This window comes from Gekko japonicus, unplaced genomic scaffold, assembly GCF_001447785.1.
Source record: "Gekko japonicus isolate JY-2015 unplaced genomic scaffold, Gekko_japonicus_V1.1 scaffold450, whole genome shotgun sequence".
Classification (NCBI taxonomy): domain Eukaryota; kingdom Metazoa; phylum Chordata; class Lepidosauria; order Squamata; family Gekkonidae; genus Gekko; species Gekko japonicus.
The window spans coordinates 158,198-174,088 of NW_015165843.1; the positions used below are offsets into that span (position 1 = coordinate 158,198).

The 15,891-nt window shown below is 52.6% G+C and overlaps 1 protein-coding gene across 1 annotated transcript in view; it reads right to left on the reverse strand.

The window, feature by feature from the left end:
* The window catches only part of RERE (arginine-glutamic acid dipeptide (RE) repeats), a 301,925-nt gene that overhangs the window by 17,909 nt on the left and 268,125 nt on the right, over positions 1–15,891 (reverse strand). Inside the window, 9 exon segments of the mRNA XM_015411042.1 lie at positions 575–797; positions 1,818–2,407; positions 2,409–2,720; positions 2,723–2,944; positions 3,596–3,709; positions 4,069–4,230; positions 7,416–7,615; positions 8,541–8,633; positions 11,628–11,790. Of these exon segments, the coding sequence (XP_015266528.1) occupies positions 575–797; positions 1,818–2,407; positions 2,409–2,720; positions 2,723–2,944; positions 3,596–3,709; positions 4,069–4,230; positions 7,416–7,615; positions 8,541–8,633; positions 11,628–11,790 (2,079 nt within the window).

Genomic DNA, 15,891 nt, shown 5'->3' on the forward strand with positions numbered 1-15,891 from the left:
CTTGCCACACCCCCAAAGGAGCCAGGGACCCCTGCAGCCCCCAGATTTCTTTCTGAAAGTATCAGAGCTTCTAGATACCGGTACACTGGTGGGAGCAACCCAGGAGGAGCTGCTGTTAATTATCACACATAACAGGCGCTGGAGCAAATTTCTGAAAACAACTGACATAAAGAAAAGAACCATGATAAGATTTTTAAGAAGGGAAGCAGAAGTCTGGAACCCTTATGGCACGACTGGAAGCCTTGCATGGGGATCCAGACCTACGTGCCCCCAACACAGGCCCCTTCTTTCTCCGCCACCATCCGTTTCCTGAACCTGGGCATCAAGCGGCAGCCTGACGCTCCTTGTTTGGGAGCAAAGAGGAAGCCCTTCGCATGCAGGAGAGGACCAAAGGTTTGCAAGGCAGCAGGGGAAAAATGGCAGCCTCGGACTGCCTAATGTAGGCGCTTAATCCCCGTGGAGTCCTCGCACTGCCCTGTGAAAACACCAGGGGACTGCATGCAATCAGGGTCTCGGTTACGTTGGAACGTGTCTGGAAGACCCTTGGGGCTGACTGACAGACAGACAAACCTACCGCCACTCTTTCTGCTTCTCTCTCACGCTCCCGCTCTCTCTCCCTCTCCTTCTCCTTCTCTCTCTCCCTCTCCTTCTCTTCTCTTGCCTTCTGCTCCGCCTCCCTCTTGGCCTTCTCGATGGCCTCCTCCCGCTTCTTGGCCAGTTTGGAGCCTGTTAGCGGCATGAAGTAGAGATCCGTTCTCGCACACGAGTTGTAGCCACGATCCAGGTGCTTGTAAAACCTGGTTAAAAAGAAAGACAGGGTAAGCTGTTGAGAAGCAGCCTGAAACAGCAGAGGTTTTTGCTTACCAAATGGCAAGGAATCAAACATTGAACCATTTTTTTTTTTGTTTTAAACATTTTGCGTGTGTGCCTGTGTGCCTGTGCCTGGAAGTCACAGTGACCTCTGGCGACTCCTACTTGGGGCATGGAGGATGTTCAGAGAACATAAAAACATAAGAGATGCCAATGTTGGATCAGGCCAAAGGCCCATCCAGTCCAACACTCTGTATCACACAGTGGCCAGAAATACCAGGTGCCATCAGGAGGTCCACCAGTGGGGCCAGGACACTAGAAGCCCTCCCACTGTTGACCCCCCCCAAGCACCAAGATGACAGAGCATCCCTTGCCCCAGAGTCCCTATCTATACCTTGTGGCTAATAGCCACTGATGGACCTCTGTTCCATATGCTTATCTAATTCCCTCTTGAAGCCGTCCATGCTTGAGAAGTGGCTTGGTAGCCTGCCTCTGCCTCCCGGCCCTGACATTCTCTGGAGGTCTCCCATCCCAAAAAAACTAGCCAGGGTCGGCCCTGCTTAGCTTCCGAGACCTGATGAGATGGGGCTTGCTTGGGCTATCCAGGTCAGGGACAAAACATTAAACCATTTTTGAAGTTAGCAGCATCTCCAAGGGGGGGGGGGAATTGTCGCTTCCTCCTTTCAAGCCTATGGAAACTGCGTCATGAGACTGATTCTTCTCTAGGATCGCGGCATTTCCTGGACACATCTGACAGTTTTTGTGAGGAGGCCCAGGATGCGGAGGCACGCCTGCTTTGCGGGGGCTCACCGCCCTCGACCCCGGCCACGAGAGTCTCCATCTAGACAAGCCCCGCTGAGGGAACGCTGCATTCCTACAAGGGGTAAACCTTTACCCACAACCCTCTGTTCCGGAAGGCAAAACCCCCACCAGGTGAGAGCAAGAGCGACCCCGGCCGGCAAGCCCCACCAAGGTGAGCGGAGGGGATCTGCCCCCGTCCTCCTTACCTAGCCGACTGGCTCGCGTGGCTCGGTGTATCCACCACTGTCGGTTCTGGCGACGGACTCCGGGGCGGGGGAGGCGGGCTTTCCGGTTCCTCGGCCTCGTCCGGGGCCTCCTCTTTGATCTGGATGGGAGGTATCGTACATGACGCCACCACCGGGACGTTTCCGCAGGAAGCCGCCGACGTGGAGACCGCGGCCTGAGGCGGGATGCCAGGCACAGAAGGTGGCGTGGAAGTTGACGGACAAGAGGGCGGCGTGATGGAGGGCGGGCCCCCGGGGGCAAAGGGGTGCTGGGAGAAAGGGGGCTGTGGAGGGACTGGATGGAGGCCGGAGGAGGGGTGGCTGGCCGAGGGAGGCAGGCTCTGGCTCTGCGTCAGGACGGGGGGCTGTGCCGGAGAAGGCTGCAGGGGCTGACTCTGCGGCATCAGCTGCAAGGGAGGCGGATGCGCGGAGGGCGGGTGGTGCGTCGAGAGGGAGCTGAGCGGCTTCAGGGCGGGCGGGGGCGGCAGGTTGGAATTCATGGAGAACGGCGAAGGCCCCGAGAGGTGGGGGGGATGCTTGTGCGCCGGGGTGGGGAGCTGAGGGATCGGGGGGGTGGGCTGCCGGGACCTGCAGCGCCGCGTGGGGCGGCTGCAGGGGAACCTGAGACTGAGCGGAGGACGACGACGGAGGCGGGAGAGGGAAAGGCTGAGAGGAGGCCGGGTGAGGCAGGAGGGGCTGTCCGGGGAGGCCGTGAGGGACCGCCTGGATCTGCCCGTGGAGCGGAGGCTGCTGGTGCGGCTGAGAGGCGACGGGGACCGGGGGCTGGCTCTGGGGCACGGCCAGAGGCTGCAGGGGCGGATGAGGTGAAGGGAGCCTCTGGGGGTGAAGGGCGGGGCCCTGCTGGATGTGGGAATGAGGGGGCGCCGGGGCTGGGAGGAGGGGCCGTTGGTCGTCTGCAGCACTTGCTGCTGGGCCGACGAATCCGAGTCGCTCTCGTTGTCCTGGGGGCTGGGGATGCTGGGCGAGGTGCTCCGGTTGTCCTGGTCGATGTCCTTGGGGTCGCTGCTGCCCTCATCGTTCACGCTGCGGCTGTCGGAGCTCTCCCCTTCCCCTTCACCCTCCGATGGGGAGTTGGGCCTGCTGATCTCCTGGGGGGGGGGGCGGAGGAAGGAAAGGGGAAGAGCACCTCTTAAGAATCAGGGCATCGCTGCGGGACAGCTGGTGGCCATCCTGAGCGGATGCGGAATGGGGAATCTGTTCAGGCGCACCTGAGTGCCCCGAACAGCAAATCCAGGTATGCTCTGAACCACTCAACACTGAACAGAATCCTGTGGGAAGGTCTCCTGAGACTGCCCCATCAAACAGAAGCAGCGGGAGAACAGGGCTGTTTCACTGGGTAAAAGAACTCCTTGGTGAATTGTGTTTCGGGGGGTCGGGGCTTACCTGCCTCCCGCTGGAGCTCGTCTCTGAGGGGGAAGGAAACCTGCCCCACCCCCACCCCAAGAACCCATCAGCTGTACTGGGGAGAGTGACCCATTCACACATGCTCGAGGGCAACACCCAGAGACATGGGCTTCTGTCCTCGGTGATAACCCTGGGCAGGAAATTTGTGTATGGCCAGCCTTAGGAAACCCATTTTGGGTTAGGGAGGGTGAGGTATAGCAACCCTGCCGGGGTGGGTTTTGTTCTCCTTACTGACTGCCCCTGCCAAAAAAATAATAATAATGCTTGGCTCCCAGCCTGCTGCCCAAATGAAAAGGGGTCATACCCAAGCCAGAAGACTTCCTTGTGGGACTTACTTGAGTTTTGGTTTTTTTGGCGTTGATTCTTTCAGGCTCCTCCGTGTCAGACGCTGCCTTTTCTCGCTGCCGCTTGGAACTCTTGAGAGGAGATGATGCCTCCTCTTTTATTTTCTACCACACATGAGAAGCAGAAAGGAAGACCATGTTAAGGGAGGGGGGGGGAACAACCGTGGAGTTACTGGGCAGCAGATTCATGCGCTTAACAGACATCCACATTCAGCCAAGCAGTGGTGTCTCTCCATCCCATGTGAGTTATAGGAAGAACCACCATTATGTCCCAACTAGGCCACCATCCTGTTTTCCACGCTCACCCACATCTCTGCCCTTCCCGGCACTCAAGAGGCAGGCTTCCTCACAACATGGAGGAGGTTCCTCTGTGCCATTCAGCACAGCGACCCGACCCTCCACGGATTTATCTGGCCAATGTCGGAATAGGCCCACGAGCATCTCTTGGAGCGGTCAGAATGTACCTTGGTGGACTTCTTCACAGAGTCCGCTTTGCTATCATTACTCGAAGTGCTGGCAGCGCTGGGAGAGTTGCGGCCGCTGGACCGGATGTCTTCGTTGATGGGGGAGGTTCTACCATCGGGGCTGGTGGGCTGCTTCTTACGACCACTGCGTAGTGTAGACATCTGCTGGTGGACACAGAAATGTAGGCAGTGTGACAAAGGCTGCCACGTATGGGCCTTGCCGGCTTTGGGGGGCAAAATGGTGGTTGCGTTTCCCTTGCAACGGATCCCAGTGAAGCCCTCCCTTGATCTTTTCATAGTCAGGTGCCTTTTTAAAGCACCGGTAGGAGTGACAGTGGGTCCAGCCTACCTGAGGGACCGCCTTTCCCCACATGTTCCCCCAAGAGCACTACGGTCAGGGGCCCAAAATCTGTTGGACATCCCGGGCCCCAAGGATGCCAAATCAGCTGTGACCAGGGCCAGGGCTTTTTCGGTGGCGGCTCCTACCTGGTGGAATGAGCTCCCGGGGGAGATCCGGGCCCTGCGGGACCTTATGCAGTTCCGCAGGGCCTGCAAGACGGAGCTCTTCCGCCAGGCTTTTGAGTAGGAGCCGCTGCCCCACTATACCATCACCGTCACTGCACCTAAAGGACGTCCTGGCGAGGCCCTGAGGAAGAACTTGGGAATGTTTAGAAGATCCTGGAGAAGAACTGAGCTGAGCCATCTTGGATTTACGTTTAGTAATTGGTTGAGCACCACTGTTTTAATGCTGGATGTTTTTATTATGTATCATATGTTTGAACTATGGCTCGGTTTTACCTTGCCCTTGTGAGCCGCCCTGAGCCCAGTGGGGAGGGCGGGATATGAATATGAAAAATAAATAAATAAATAAATAAAATTTCCTATCAAAAACCTCTCAGAATACAGCAAATACTCTTTCCTCCCTGTTTGTTCTACCATACCCCAAGAAATCAGCTAACAGAAGCAGAAAGCTACGGTACAGCAACAGACTCTTTCAGGAATCTTCTGGGAGGACTGGATGGGTCTCAAAAAAAGCACATGTGCCGCCGGCTGCTGCCCCAGAACAAGATAAAACTCAACAGGGAGATGCAACTACTTTCAAGGGTACTACAAGGAGGAGGAAGAGGAAGAAGAGGAGGAGTTGGATTTTATACCCTGCTTTTCTCTACCTTAAGGAGTCTCGAAGCTGCCTACAATCACCTTCCCTTCCTCTCCCCACAACGGGCACCTTGTGAGGTAGGTGGAGCTGAGAGAGTTCAGAGAGAACTGTGACTGGCCCAAGGTCATCCAGCAGGTTACATGTGGGGGAGGAGGAGAGGGGAATCAAGCCCAGCCCTCCAGATTCAAGGATGCCACACTTAACCACTACACCATGCTGATGTAGGGTGTAACTATGTTACTAAAAGAAGACGAGGAGGAGGAGGAGATTGGATTTACACCCGCCCTTCACTACCCAAAGGAGTCTCAGAGTGGCTTACAAACTCCTTTCCCTTCCCCTCCCCACAACAGACACCCCGTGAGGTAGGCCGGGCTGAGAGAGCTCTTTCCAGAACTGCTCTTTCCAGAACAGCTCTGACAGAACTATGGCTCACCCAAAGTTATCCAGCATGTGGAGGAGTGGGGAATCAAACCCGGTTCTCCCAGATTAGAGTCTGCACACTTAACCACTGCACCAAACTGGCTCAACACACACACCATGACTATCACCAGCCACTAGTAATTTATTTATTTATAAGCCGATTAATATAATCTTGTGTGATTTTCTCCCCCACTAAGAGCAAAACTCCCAGCTTGGCAGCCTTCAGGCTGACACAGAACAAGATCTTTGTTGTCCTTCTCTCTGAATCTCAGGGTCCTACAAAGAACATTTATTTCAAAACCTCGGCCCTGTCAAATGAAGCTCTGAGTTTCGCTTCCAAGTAGAAAGCGGCTAAAAATAAAAAGGAGAAACCCCCCCCACCTTTTTGATGTTTCAATCTATCCGTGCTTTGCAGCTCTTTTCAGAATCTGATCAGCTAAAACCAAGGGCTGCCGTACCCCTTACAATTTAGTCCTCATTAAAAAAAAGGTCACTTGATGAGAAATAAAAAAAGATTTGCTGAACTAAACCGAGATGATGGGGAAGAAGAGCAGATCTGCAGAGAAAGGCAGAGGCAGCCCAAAGTCCCCCTTCAAGTTTCAGCACATTCCGCAGGGGCAAGATTACACGGCAACAATTAACACTGTTGTCGTCTGCTCCCTTCCTAATTTAGCAGCTGTTTGGATAGCTGGAGACTGTAAAAATGATGAAGTTGTGTCAAAGAACTGAAAGAGCAACTTTACAAGGTGTTTGGCAGCAATGGGAACACAAGTGCAACCGAAGAGAGGTTAGGATGGCCAAGGAGACAGGGGAGGAGTCTTGCTGCCTAGCAACCCCAACCAATCAGCTTGCACGAGAAGACGCCCCTAAAAGGTACACAACCTTCCCACTTCTGCCTGCCTGTTTTGCACAAGCAGCTCCTGCTGTACACCCCCCAAAAATACTTCTAGATTCCGTGTAGGAAGAGGCTAGGGGTCAGTGGTCAAGCATGCCCTTTCCAGGAAGGCCTGAGGCAGAGCCCCTTTTCACAGCTTACAAAGAGGACAACTAAGATGGCCCACTGTTTGGGCTCAACCCTCCTGAACAATAAGAATAAAAAGAGATTGGATTTATACCCCGCCCTTCACTACCCGAAGGAGTCTCAGAGCGGCTCACAATCTCCTTTCCCTTCCCCTCCCCACCACAGACACCCTGTGAGGCAGGTGGGGCTGAGAGAGCTCTTTCGAGGACTGCCCTTGAGAGAACAGCTCTGAGAGAACTTGTGACTGACCCAAGGTCACACCAGCACCTGTGTGCGGAGGAGTGGGGAATCAAACTGGCTCTGCACAGGCAGCCACAGCTCCTGGGGACGTGCTCGCCAGGCTGACTGGCTTCTCTGCACCTCTTCAGAAGTTTAATCTTTGGTCTGCTACAGGTGCTGGCTGGGAAGTGGCTTCACTCGCCAATACAGCACCTTCCATGCTTGGAAGTTCACATCTAACCAAGCCTACATTCCTCACATAGTATTTTGGGTTGACTGCTACACACACACACGGCAGATGCGAGATGTAAGAAAGGACTTGCTCAGAATCAAGCCTATGCTCCTCAAAGAGTATTTTGGGGTGACCGTTGCATGCGCGCGCACACACACACAAAACGGTGACAAAGGCAAGTTGTAAGACAGTACTTGGTCAGAACAGCACCCATCTCTACGGACCAGGCTTACAGTTCTGAGTTCCCCCTAGGACACAAGAGGACGGGACAGCGGGGAAGGTGGCAAGCGACCTACCGAGCCTCGACTACGCCGTGTCCTCATGCTATGCTTCCCGCTGAGTCCATCTTCTTCCTCTTTGACAGGCTTAAACATAAAGGGGGGTGGGTCCACCGGCTTCTCGATGGGCGGTAGCTCCCCGTACTTCTTGAAGTGGATGCGGCAGTCGGTGCACAGCAAGATGTTCTCCCGCCCGCCGTGGTGCCAGTCCTTGGAGGCTGCGGTGGAAAGAGAAGGCGAGCAAACTGGGTTGTTGTCGTAGGCCAAAGCGCAACTTGGAATGTGCAGAATCCATTACTGTCTTAAATTCTGCTTCTTTTCCCAAAACAGGCTGGAGATACACACCTAAAATCCAGCTGCAGTTTGTTAATTTTTTTTTTAAGTTTTGAAAAATATGGGGGGGTTTGTATGTATTCTGGGGGGTTGTTTCCTGTACTGCCTCCATCTGACAGCAGGATACAAACGGAAATGAACTGACACAATGGCCAAAAAGTCGTGGTCTCAGTTCACAAGCCAATGTAGGACGGGGGAAGTTCGTAGCACAAATCTCACCTGTGCAGCGAATCATTAGGAGGAACTCAGGACCAATGCTCCCTCTAAGCTGTGGAGTCCTGTGAGCAAAAATTCTACTTTGGGAGCGACTGGCATTCTACAGTTGTGAGCGAGAGATTCGGCTACTGAATAAATTAGTTTGTTCTGGAGCCCCATCCTTCCAGAGCTAAGACAAAAATGTGTGAGCCAGAGGCTAAAAAACTGTGAGCTAGCTCTCACTATCTCAGCTTAGAGGGAACACGGCTCGGGACGCAGCCTCAGCCTCCTATTTTCCATCCACAGCATGGAGACAATACTGAAACACCCCCCCCACACACACACACAGCAATGCTGTATCAAGGTAACATTAAGCACTTTGAATGCTTGAACCTTTTTGAGCCTTGTCTTGCCCTGGCAATGCAAGCGAAGAAGGGCCAAGAAGGGAAAGACTTTTCCAAGGGCCACAACGAGGGACTTTTGAATCGTGCTTCCAAAATGGCGGAAGGGACATCAAGTACATGTACCCATCCAGTCAAAATCTGTGGAAAGTGCTCGGGTTTTTTTGGGGGGGTGGGGGTGGCGAGGAGAGAGGAGACAGAGGAAGATGCCTACTGGTGGTGAAGCAGTGGCGACAGGCGTAGCCCTTCAGCTCCTGCTCGCTGTCTTCGCTGTCGAAGTCATCCTCGCTGGCTGAACTCAGATCCACTGTAATTCACAAAGAAAAGGGAGGGGGGAAAGAACAAATCACCAAGGGAGGAAGTTTCTCTGTCTTTGCTTTTCCGCTGTGCCATCCTCAGAAACTCCTCATTCACACACGAGATTGTCTGCAGCTTGGGAGTCTTCCACACTGGACTCCATAAACTGGTCACGGTCTGGCTCAGAAAGAGCTTGAGAGCACCCTTCGGCCAAGGGCAAAGTTCTTTTCTGGCTCAACACCAAAATCAAACACACACACACACACACACACACACACACCACTGTGCAGGTCTGCATGCTGTCTTCTTTGTGTGTGCAATATTGGCAACTCAAAAACCACCGGGCACTGGAGTTAGAATTCCCAAACAGAAATAACTCTGGATTCCTAAGTACCCCCTTGACAGGGGGAGGGAGTAAAAGAGACATCTGGCCCTCTTGGCTTTAGCTAACACGGTGTGGATCGATTCTGCAACAGTACTGCCATTCAGCACAGAATCTAGCAGCCTGTCAACTCACGGCAAAGACAGAGATTTCTGGCATCTCTGCAACTCTGAAGATTAGGTGGTGGGGGTGGTGGAAGGGTGGGTGTTAAAGGCTGAGGAGAGTGTCAAGGGAAGTCTCAAGAAATGGGGGGGGGCTATTGAGGTCTGCCAGAGGTCAAGGGGCTTCAGGGTCACAAAGGCTTCCCTTGGTCCCCTTCATGACTAGCAGAAGCAGGATCGATTACACAAATACACGCAAAGCTCTTGATGGGCCAGGAGGGTTACTGTGGAACAGACTCCAAAGTGCTAATTTAGTGCAAGGCATCCAGAGCCTCGGCTTTGGGCCGCAGTGAGAGGCACAGATAAACCTAAGGAGCTGCTTTATATTGAATCAAAGCACGGGCCCACCGGCATGGTCTGTCCAGACTGGCAGTGTCTCTCAGGCAGCGCCTCTTCCTGACACCCAGTTCCCTTCTTTTATTTGTTTAGGATATTTCTATGGCACCTCCTCAAAGTCCTGCTTGAGGCAGCTTACAATTAAAATAAAACAGAAGCAAAGCATTAAAAGCTGGTAAGGTAAAGCACCCATTAAAAGCATGGGTAGTAGTGCAGGCAGGCAGGCACCTGGCGAGCCTCAAGGGGGAGGTGTTCCAAAGATAAGAGGCCACCACAGAAAAATGCCCTGCTTCTAGTCACGCAAAGAGCAGGGTTTGAGAGGCACATCTTAACTGGATCCTTTTAGCCAGGGACGGGACCTTGTGATCCACTTCTGAGCGACAGGCCACCCCCAGCAGTCTGTCACACGGACCAACCTGCTGCCAGGGTCGCCTGCCAGCCCTGGGTATGTATGGGCATGGCCAAGGGCAGGTTACCTCACTGGGTCCCAGAAACACAGGCACCCTGTGGGGATGGTCTCAGCTCACCCACACCGCACTAGATCAAGGGGTTGCTGAGCCCAACAAAATACATGACACTGTCAGGAATTAATACTGACTCCCTAACTGGAGTTATTACCAAAGGTGCATTCAGCATGGTGCATACTCTGTATTCAAAAAGGGGGGAAATGCCTCTGCTAAAGGTCTCCCTTGCTCGAAAGCCAGTCGAATCCGACTCTAGGGTGCGGTGCTCATTTCCGTTTCCAAGCTGAAGAGCCAGCGTTGTCCAAAGACATTTTCCGTGGTCATGTGGCTGGCATGACTAGACGCCGAGGTGCACGGAACGCCGTTACCTTCCCACCAAAGCGGCACCTGTTTATCTACTTGCAATTTCTTGCTCTCAAACTGCTAGGTTGGCAGGAGCTGGGGCCAGAGATGGGAGCTCACTCTGTCACGCGGCACTCGGGTCTCGAACTGCTGAACTACCGACCTTCCAGTCTGCAGTTCAGCGTCTTAACCACTGAGCCACCGTGGACCCTAAATGCCTCTACTAGTTAATCTAAATTCGTAACCAAGGAGAAGTTGAATTCTGCATGCTCCAGAAATCATGTGCGTGATCTCTCATTCGGTATCATTTATTTTGTTTTTGGTCCTCAGGATGCCGGGCAGCAAACTTAAGCCCACTGTCTTGACCCCCAAGACACTAGAAACCTTTTTATTCAGGAGCCCTTCTGGCCTCAGAGACAGCTGGAGTCGTGCAAGCGCACTTTCCAGCAAAAACCACTGAAGTCCTAAGAGCTAGGAACTTGGAAGCCGAGTTTCCTGAAGCAGAACCCTGCAGCCAGAACTGCATACCGTATTGTTCCGCGCTCCTGCGGAATCACAACAAACGCACTCGGCCCAGACCAACAAGATCTGCGGGTTACGAGCTTTCGAGAGTCAACGCTCCCTTTGCTTTGCAAAGCTCTCATGGCAAAGAAAGGAGTCAGGATGCAGAGGTACAATGCTGCATTTGTACCTCTGCATCCTGACTCCTTTCTTTCCAACACCTGGCTCACCTTCAGATTGGGATATAAGGACTCGGGGATCTCCATTCCTACTTGTATCTGATGAAGGGAGCCTCAACTTGCAAACGCTCATACCTTGAAAATCTTGTGCTCTAAGATGCTACTGGACTCAAATCCAGCTGTTCTACCGCAGACAACAAGACCACCCTCTGAAACACTCAGCCCGGCAATCTACCAGCAGATGAGATCAGGAATTATGTGTTCGTCAGACGCGGGTGGAAGAGGCACTCGTTGTACTGCTGGGCCGCACACTTGTGGCCCATGCAAAGGACGGCACGGGAGAAAACCTCCATGTTCCCATGCAAATTGGAACAAACATAAGCCTAAACGAGCCGGCCATCTCTCCGCAGCAGCCCCCCCCCCTTGCCTACACTGCCTCCCACCAGCGTGAGCCAATTGCCTGCTGATCCCAGCCGCCCGCCATCCATGGGGATAATGAATAGAGAGTGCGAGCGCAGGCGAGGGCTCGAACTCCATTTTCCTGGCTGCGTTCGGTCAGAGGCGGAGAGCTATTACCTTCCTCCGCGGCCCTGTGCGACTAAACAGAGATAAATGCACTGCTTTTAGCCTCCTACTTACAGAACTCGCTGGAGGGGGGCCTGGAGGGAGTGTTAACCGGCGTGGAAGCCGTTCGGGTCTTAATTCTCCGGAAGACAGCCTGCCTCCGATGCCGGCGGTGAGCCCGGGAACTTGCGGCTTCGGGTGTTTTCTTCCAGTAGTAATAGAAGGTGATCAGTTCCCCCTGCGAAAGTGGAAAGAATCACAGTGTTGTCAAAAATGGCAGCCGGGCACTCTCTCTCTCGTACACACAATCCTCTTGTACTGTGGCCCTCGATATGCTCTGAAAGCTGCTGTTACCACATCCCTGTAAAAATATCCTTGGATATCACAGGGGAGGAGGGGGGGGTAGGTCTACAGGGGAAAAAAATAAAGCTTTCAGTTTTGATGCTCTTAGCCAAGAGGTGCTCAACCACTATACAGGGAGTGGACATTACAGACACAAGCAAGGCTGCCTTGTAAAGAGTCAGGTCACTGGTCCACCCGGGACAGCACTGTCTACTGACTGCCGGCAGATGTCCACCGTTCTAGGCAGAGGGAGACCATTCCCAGCACGTGCTCCCTGAGATCCTTTAACTCATGCGTCCCCAACCTTTCCGAGCTGGCAAAACCTTGGGGATTTTGAGCGAGGGTGGTGAGCACCGGCCCAAAATGGCCACCTCAGGGGGTGGAGCCAAACCCAAAACGGCTGCCTGGGGGGGGGGGCAAAAATAGAACACCTCCTTCCTCATAACTCCTGGGAAGAAGGACAGCCTGAGGGGGAAATGGAACCACGCCCCGACTAAGGAAAGCCCAGCAGCTTACTAGTCCTCTTGATCACCCAGTAGAAAACCCTTTCATTTGAAAGAGGGCAGCCAGTAATAAGCCCGGCCATACAATGGGCACGCTCAATTCCCGAAAGGCTTGGTAGGTGCCAAGGGAAGTACTGATGGGCGCCATGATGGGGAACCCTGAATCAACTTGAGCTGCCAGGACTGAGAGCCTTCTATTGCTCTGCCTCTGGACTGCAGTCCCGCCTCTTGAGCGGAACAGCCTTGCCAAGATCAAACAGGATCATGCAGATTTGTGGAGAATGAGTTTATCAATGGCTACTGCCTTGACAGTTACATGCAACCTCCACTGACAAGGGAGTACTCTGCCGAGGACCAGAAACTGGGGGGGGGAATCAGGCAACGACAGGGCGGAAAGACAGGGAAGTCCTGCCTCACCCACCTTTTGGACTGCTTTGAAATAGTTAACGGGCCTTTGCGTAAGGGTGATCCGGAAGGCATTATATACTTGGACATCACACTGTAAAGTTTGCTGCCGTGTGATAAGGTTGGGCCCTCTTACGGTTTAAAAACAACAGAGGCAGGATGGGCAAAAGGAAGTCGTTCTTCCCTCAGTGAGTAACTGAAGTGTGCAATTCACGGCCAGGGTGTGTCAGGATGGCCATGAGCACAGAGGGCAAGGAATTAGATGTGCACAAGATAGATCTATCGGTGGCCACTAGCTATGATGACGAAAAGGAACCTCCACAATTGGAGGCAGTAAACTTTTGAATCCTGGTGCTGGGAATCCACACCAGGGGAAGACCCCAGGGCCTCTGTGCCCTGTTTGTTGGGTCACCAAGGCAACTGGCTGTCCACTGCGTGAAACAAGATGCTGGATTAGATGTACCCCTGGCCTGATCCAACAGGGATCTTTTAACGTTCTCAGGACGGCCCCCACTTTTATGCCCTGTCTATGAACCCACCCACCCCCCGGCATCCGGTTGGTCCCTTCTGGAAACAAGAATGCTGGGCTACAGAGAACTTGGCCTGATCCAGCAAGGCAGCTCTTATGTTCGCCGACGAGAGAGGGAATGGAGGTTGATGGAGTTGAATCAGGAAAGGGAAGTAGCAGCAGCACCGTCCAGAATGGGTTAGAGGAGGCTGTACTGGAACACGACCACAAACTACCACAAAGAACCTCAGCCTCTGCTGATGATATTATGTTTCCCACTAATGTAAGGGACGGGGGATGAGGGCGATGACCCCGAAAGCCCACCCGCTCAAGAGCTGCTTTGATGTCAACTCTGTATGTACACTTGCACTTGCGCAAAAGAAGAAGAAGAGGAGAAGAAGAGATTGGATTTATACCCCGCCCTTCACTACCCAAAGGTGTCTCAGAGCGGCTGACAAACTCCTTTCCCTTCCCCTCCCCACAACAGACACCCTGTGAGGTGGGTGGGGCTGAGAGCACTCTGACAGAAACTGCCCTTTTTCAAGGACAGCTCTTATCAGAACTAGGGCTTGCCCAAGGTCATCCAGCCAGGTGCAAGTGGAGGAGGGGGGAATCAAACCCGGTTCTCCCAGATTAGAGTCCGTGCACTTAACCACTATACCAAACTGGTACCAACAGCCAGCAATGGCAACACCTCAGCATGGGGAACAGAGGGACAGTTGTGTGTTTGTGTGTGTCTCTCTCTGTGTGTGTTTATTTAGGCTTCATAACAAAAGAGTAAGGCTGACCCAAACAGAAGCCATCTCTGCAAGCTCACGTTCACTGTAACTTCCAAGGAACCCTTTTTCAGAGAACAACTCCCCATCACCCGAGGAAGGGCTGGCGATGGAATATCTGCCGCTTGGTGCAGATGTACCCCCCAAACACAAAAAGCTGTGCTTTTTAAACCAGCACTTACACACGAACCATAAACCCCCGACTTTACTATTTGGAAAGAATTACCATCAGAAAGAAAGAAAAATCCGATTCTATTTTTGGATATTAACAAACATAATACTACTGGTAACACGTCTGGGTTTGGAAAAAAACGCACCTGAGAGAAAAGCATATGAGACAGAGCCCTTAAAAACACTGAAGCCGTATTAAAACAATCCATTTCTTTTTAAAATCTGAATCTATATGGCCGTGTTGAGATAATTAAGACAGTAAAAGCACACACCAAGATAATTCCGCAGTGTAATGAACTTGGCTGGCATTCAAAAACTAGAGCAGACGATATTCAAACTAGCAGGTGTAACGCAGAGCTAAAGCGCAGCATGTGGTTTTAATCTCCTCTCCTTTTGCTTTGAAACACCACCGTTTCCAATTGCCCCCCCAAAGGGGAAGCGGGGGGGGGGGGAGGCGCTGCCTCTTTCAAGCTGCAAGAGAACTGGAGGTGTTCCTCACTGGCCGCTTGAAACTGGAGTCAGAATAAACATAGCTCAACTGCCCACAAAAAAAGGGGCGGTCCTCTCCTGGAATCAATGCCATGATCTAATCCCTATAAAAACTCAACCTGTGTGCTTGGCTGGCGTGGGTGACACTTCCCAGACACAAACGGGACCCCAGCAGCAGAGCCCCTAAATGAAAACGCAAACCAAGAAGTCTCTTACAAGCGTCAGCCAATACTACTCAAGGCTTTTCAAAAGACGTCAAATGTGAAATGGAGAATGCAGGAAAAGCTACAGAAGACTGCTACTTTTGTTTGGAGCAGAACCAGCTCTTGTTCTGCGGGCCAACGTTAACACACTTGCCGTGATTAAAGTTGTGCCGCCCTTGCTAGCAAAACTGTGTACAGCCACAACTCTCAAAGTGGCACAAGGCAAGCTGAACGGAGAACACGGGTTCATGAACATTCACATGCGTACGTGCAAAGAACAAGCATAAAACAATACTGGATTCCATACACTGTGCCGCATCCTTCCCAAGTGACAATGGAGAATGGCATGCAACCTGGCAACATCTACAAAGGCGCATTAAGGTTAGTCCGTGACTGTAGCTAATACGGACGGTTCCCGTGCTAAGAATTAGGTCAAGGATGAAGTATCTTTGAATAATTCGGATTCTTCAGCACTCATTGGGTACCATTCAGTTCAAACAGCCAATGTGCAACCCCCCACCCCCACCCCGCTGACATCAAGATGGGTAAACCCTCTGCACCTGTCTCAGTCACAATGTATGTTCAACCGTAACCTGTACAACACACGCGCATACAGGCAGGCATCCCTCATATGCAGACTGGTGACAATGAGGAACTGCTTGGCACAGCACAAAAAGTAGCAGCCCAATGCCGTACGTGGCAATTTCCTTATGCCACTCACCTCTTGTACCAGATAAAAGGAGCTTATGCCACAGACCACATTTAAGCAGTGGGGCGATATACCCCCCCCTCCAGACAGAGTCAAACCTTCCTGCCGATCACTTCCTTCCACCCCGAGATGATATCTGCATCGTTTCATGCCAATTCTGAACGTACAAATCTGTCTTCTAGTGAGACAGACCATAGGCTCATCTAGTACAATACTGTGCGTTACTCAAGGTC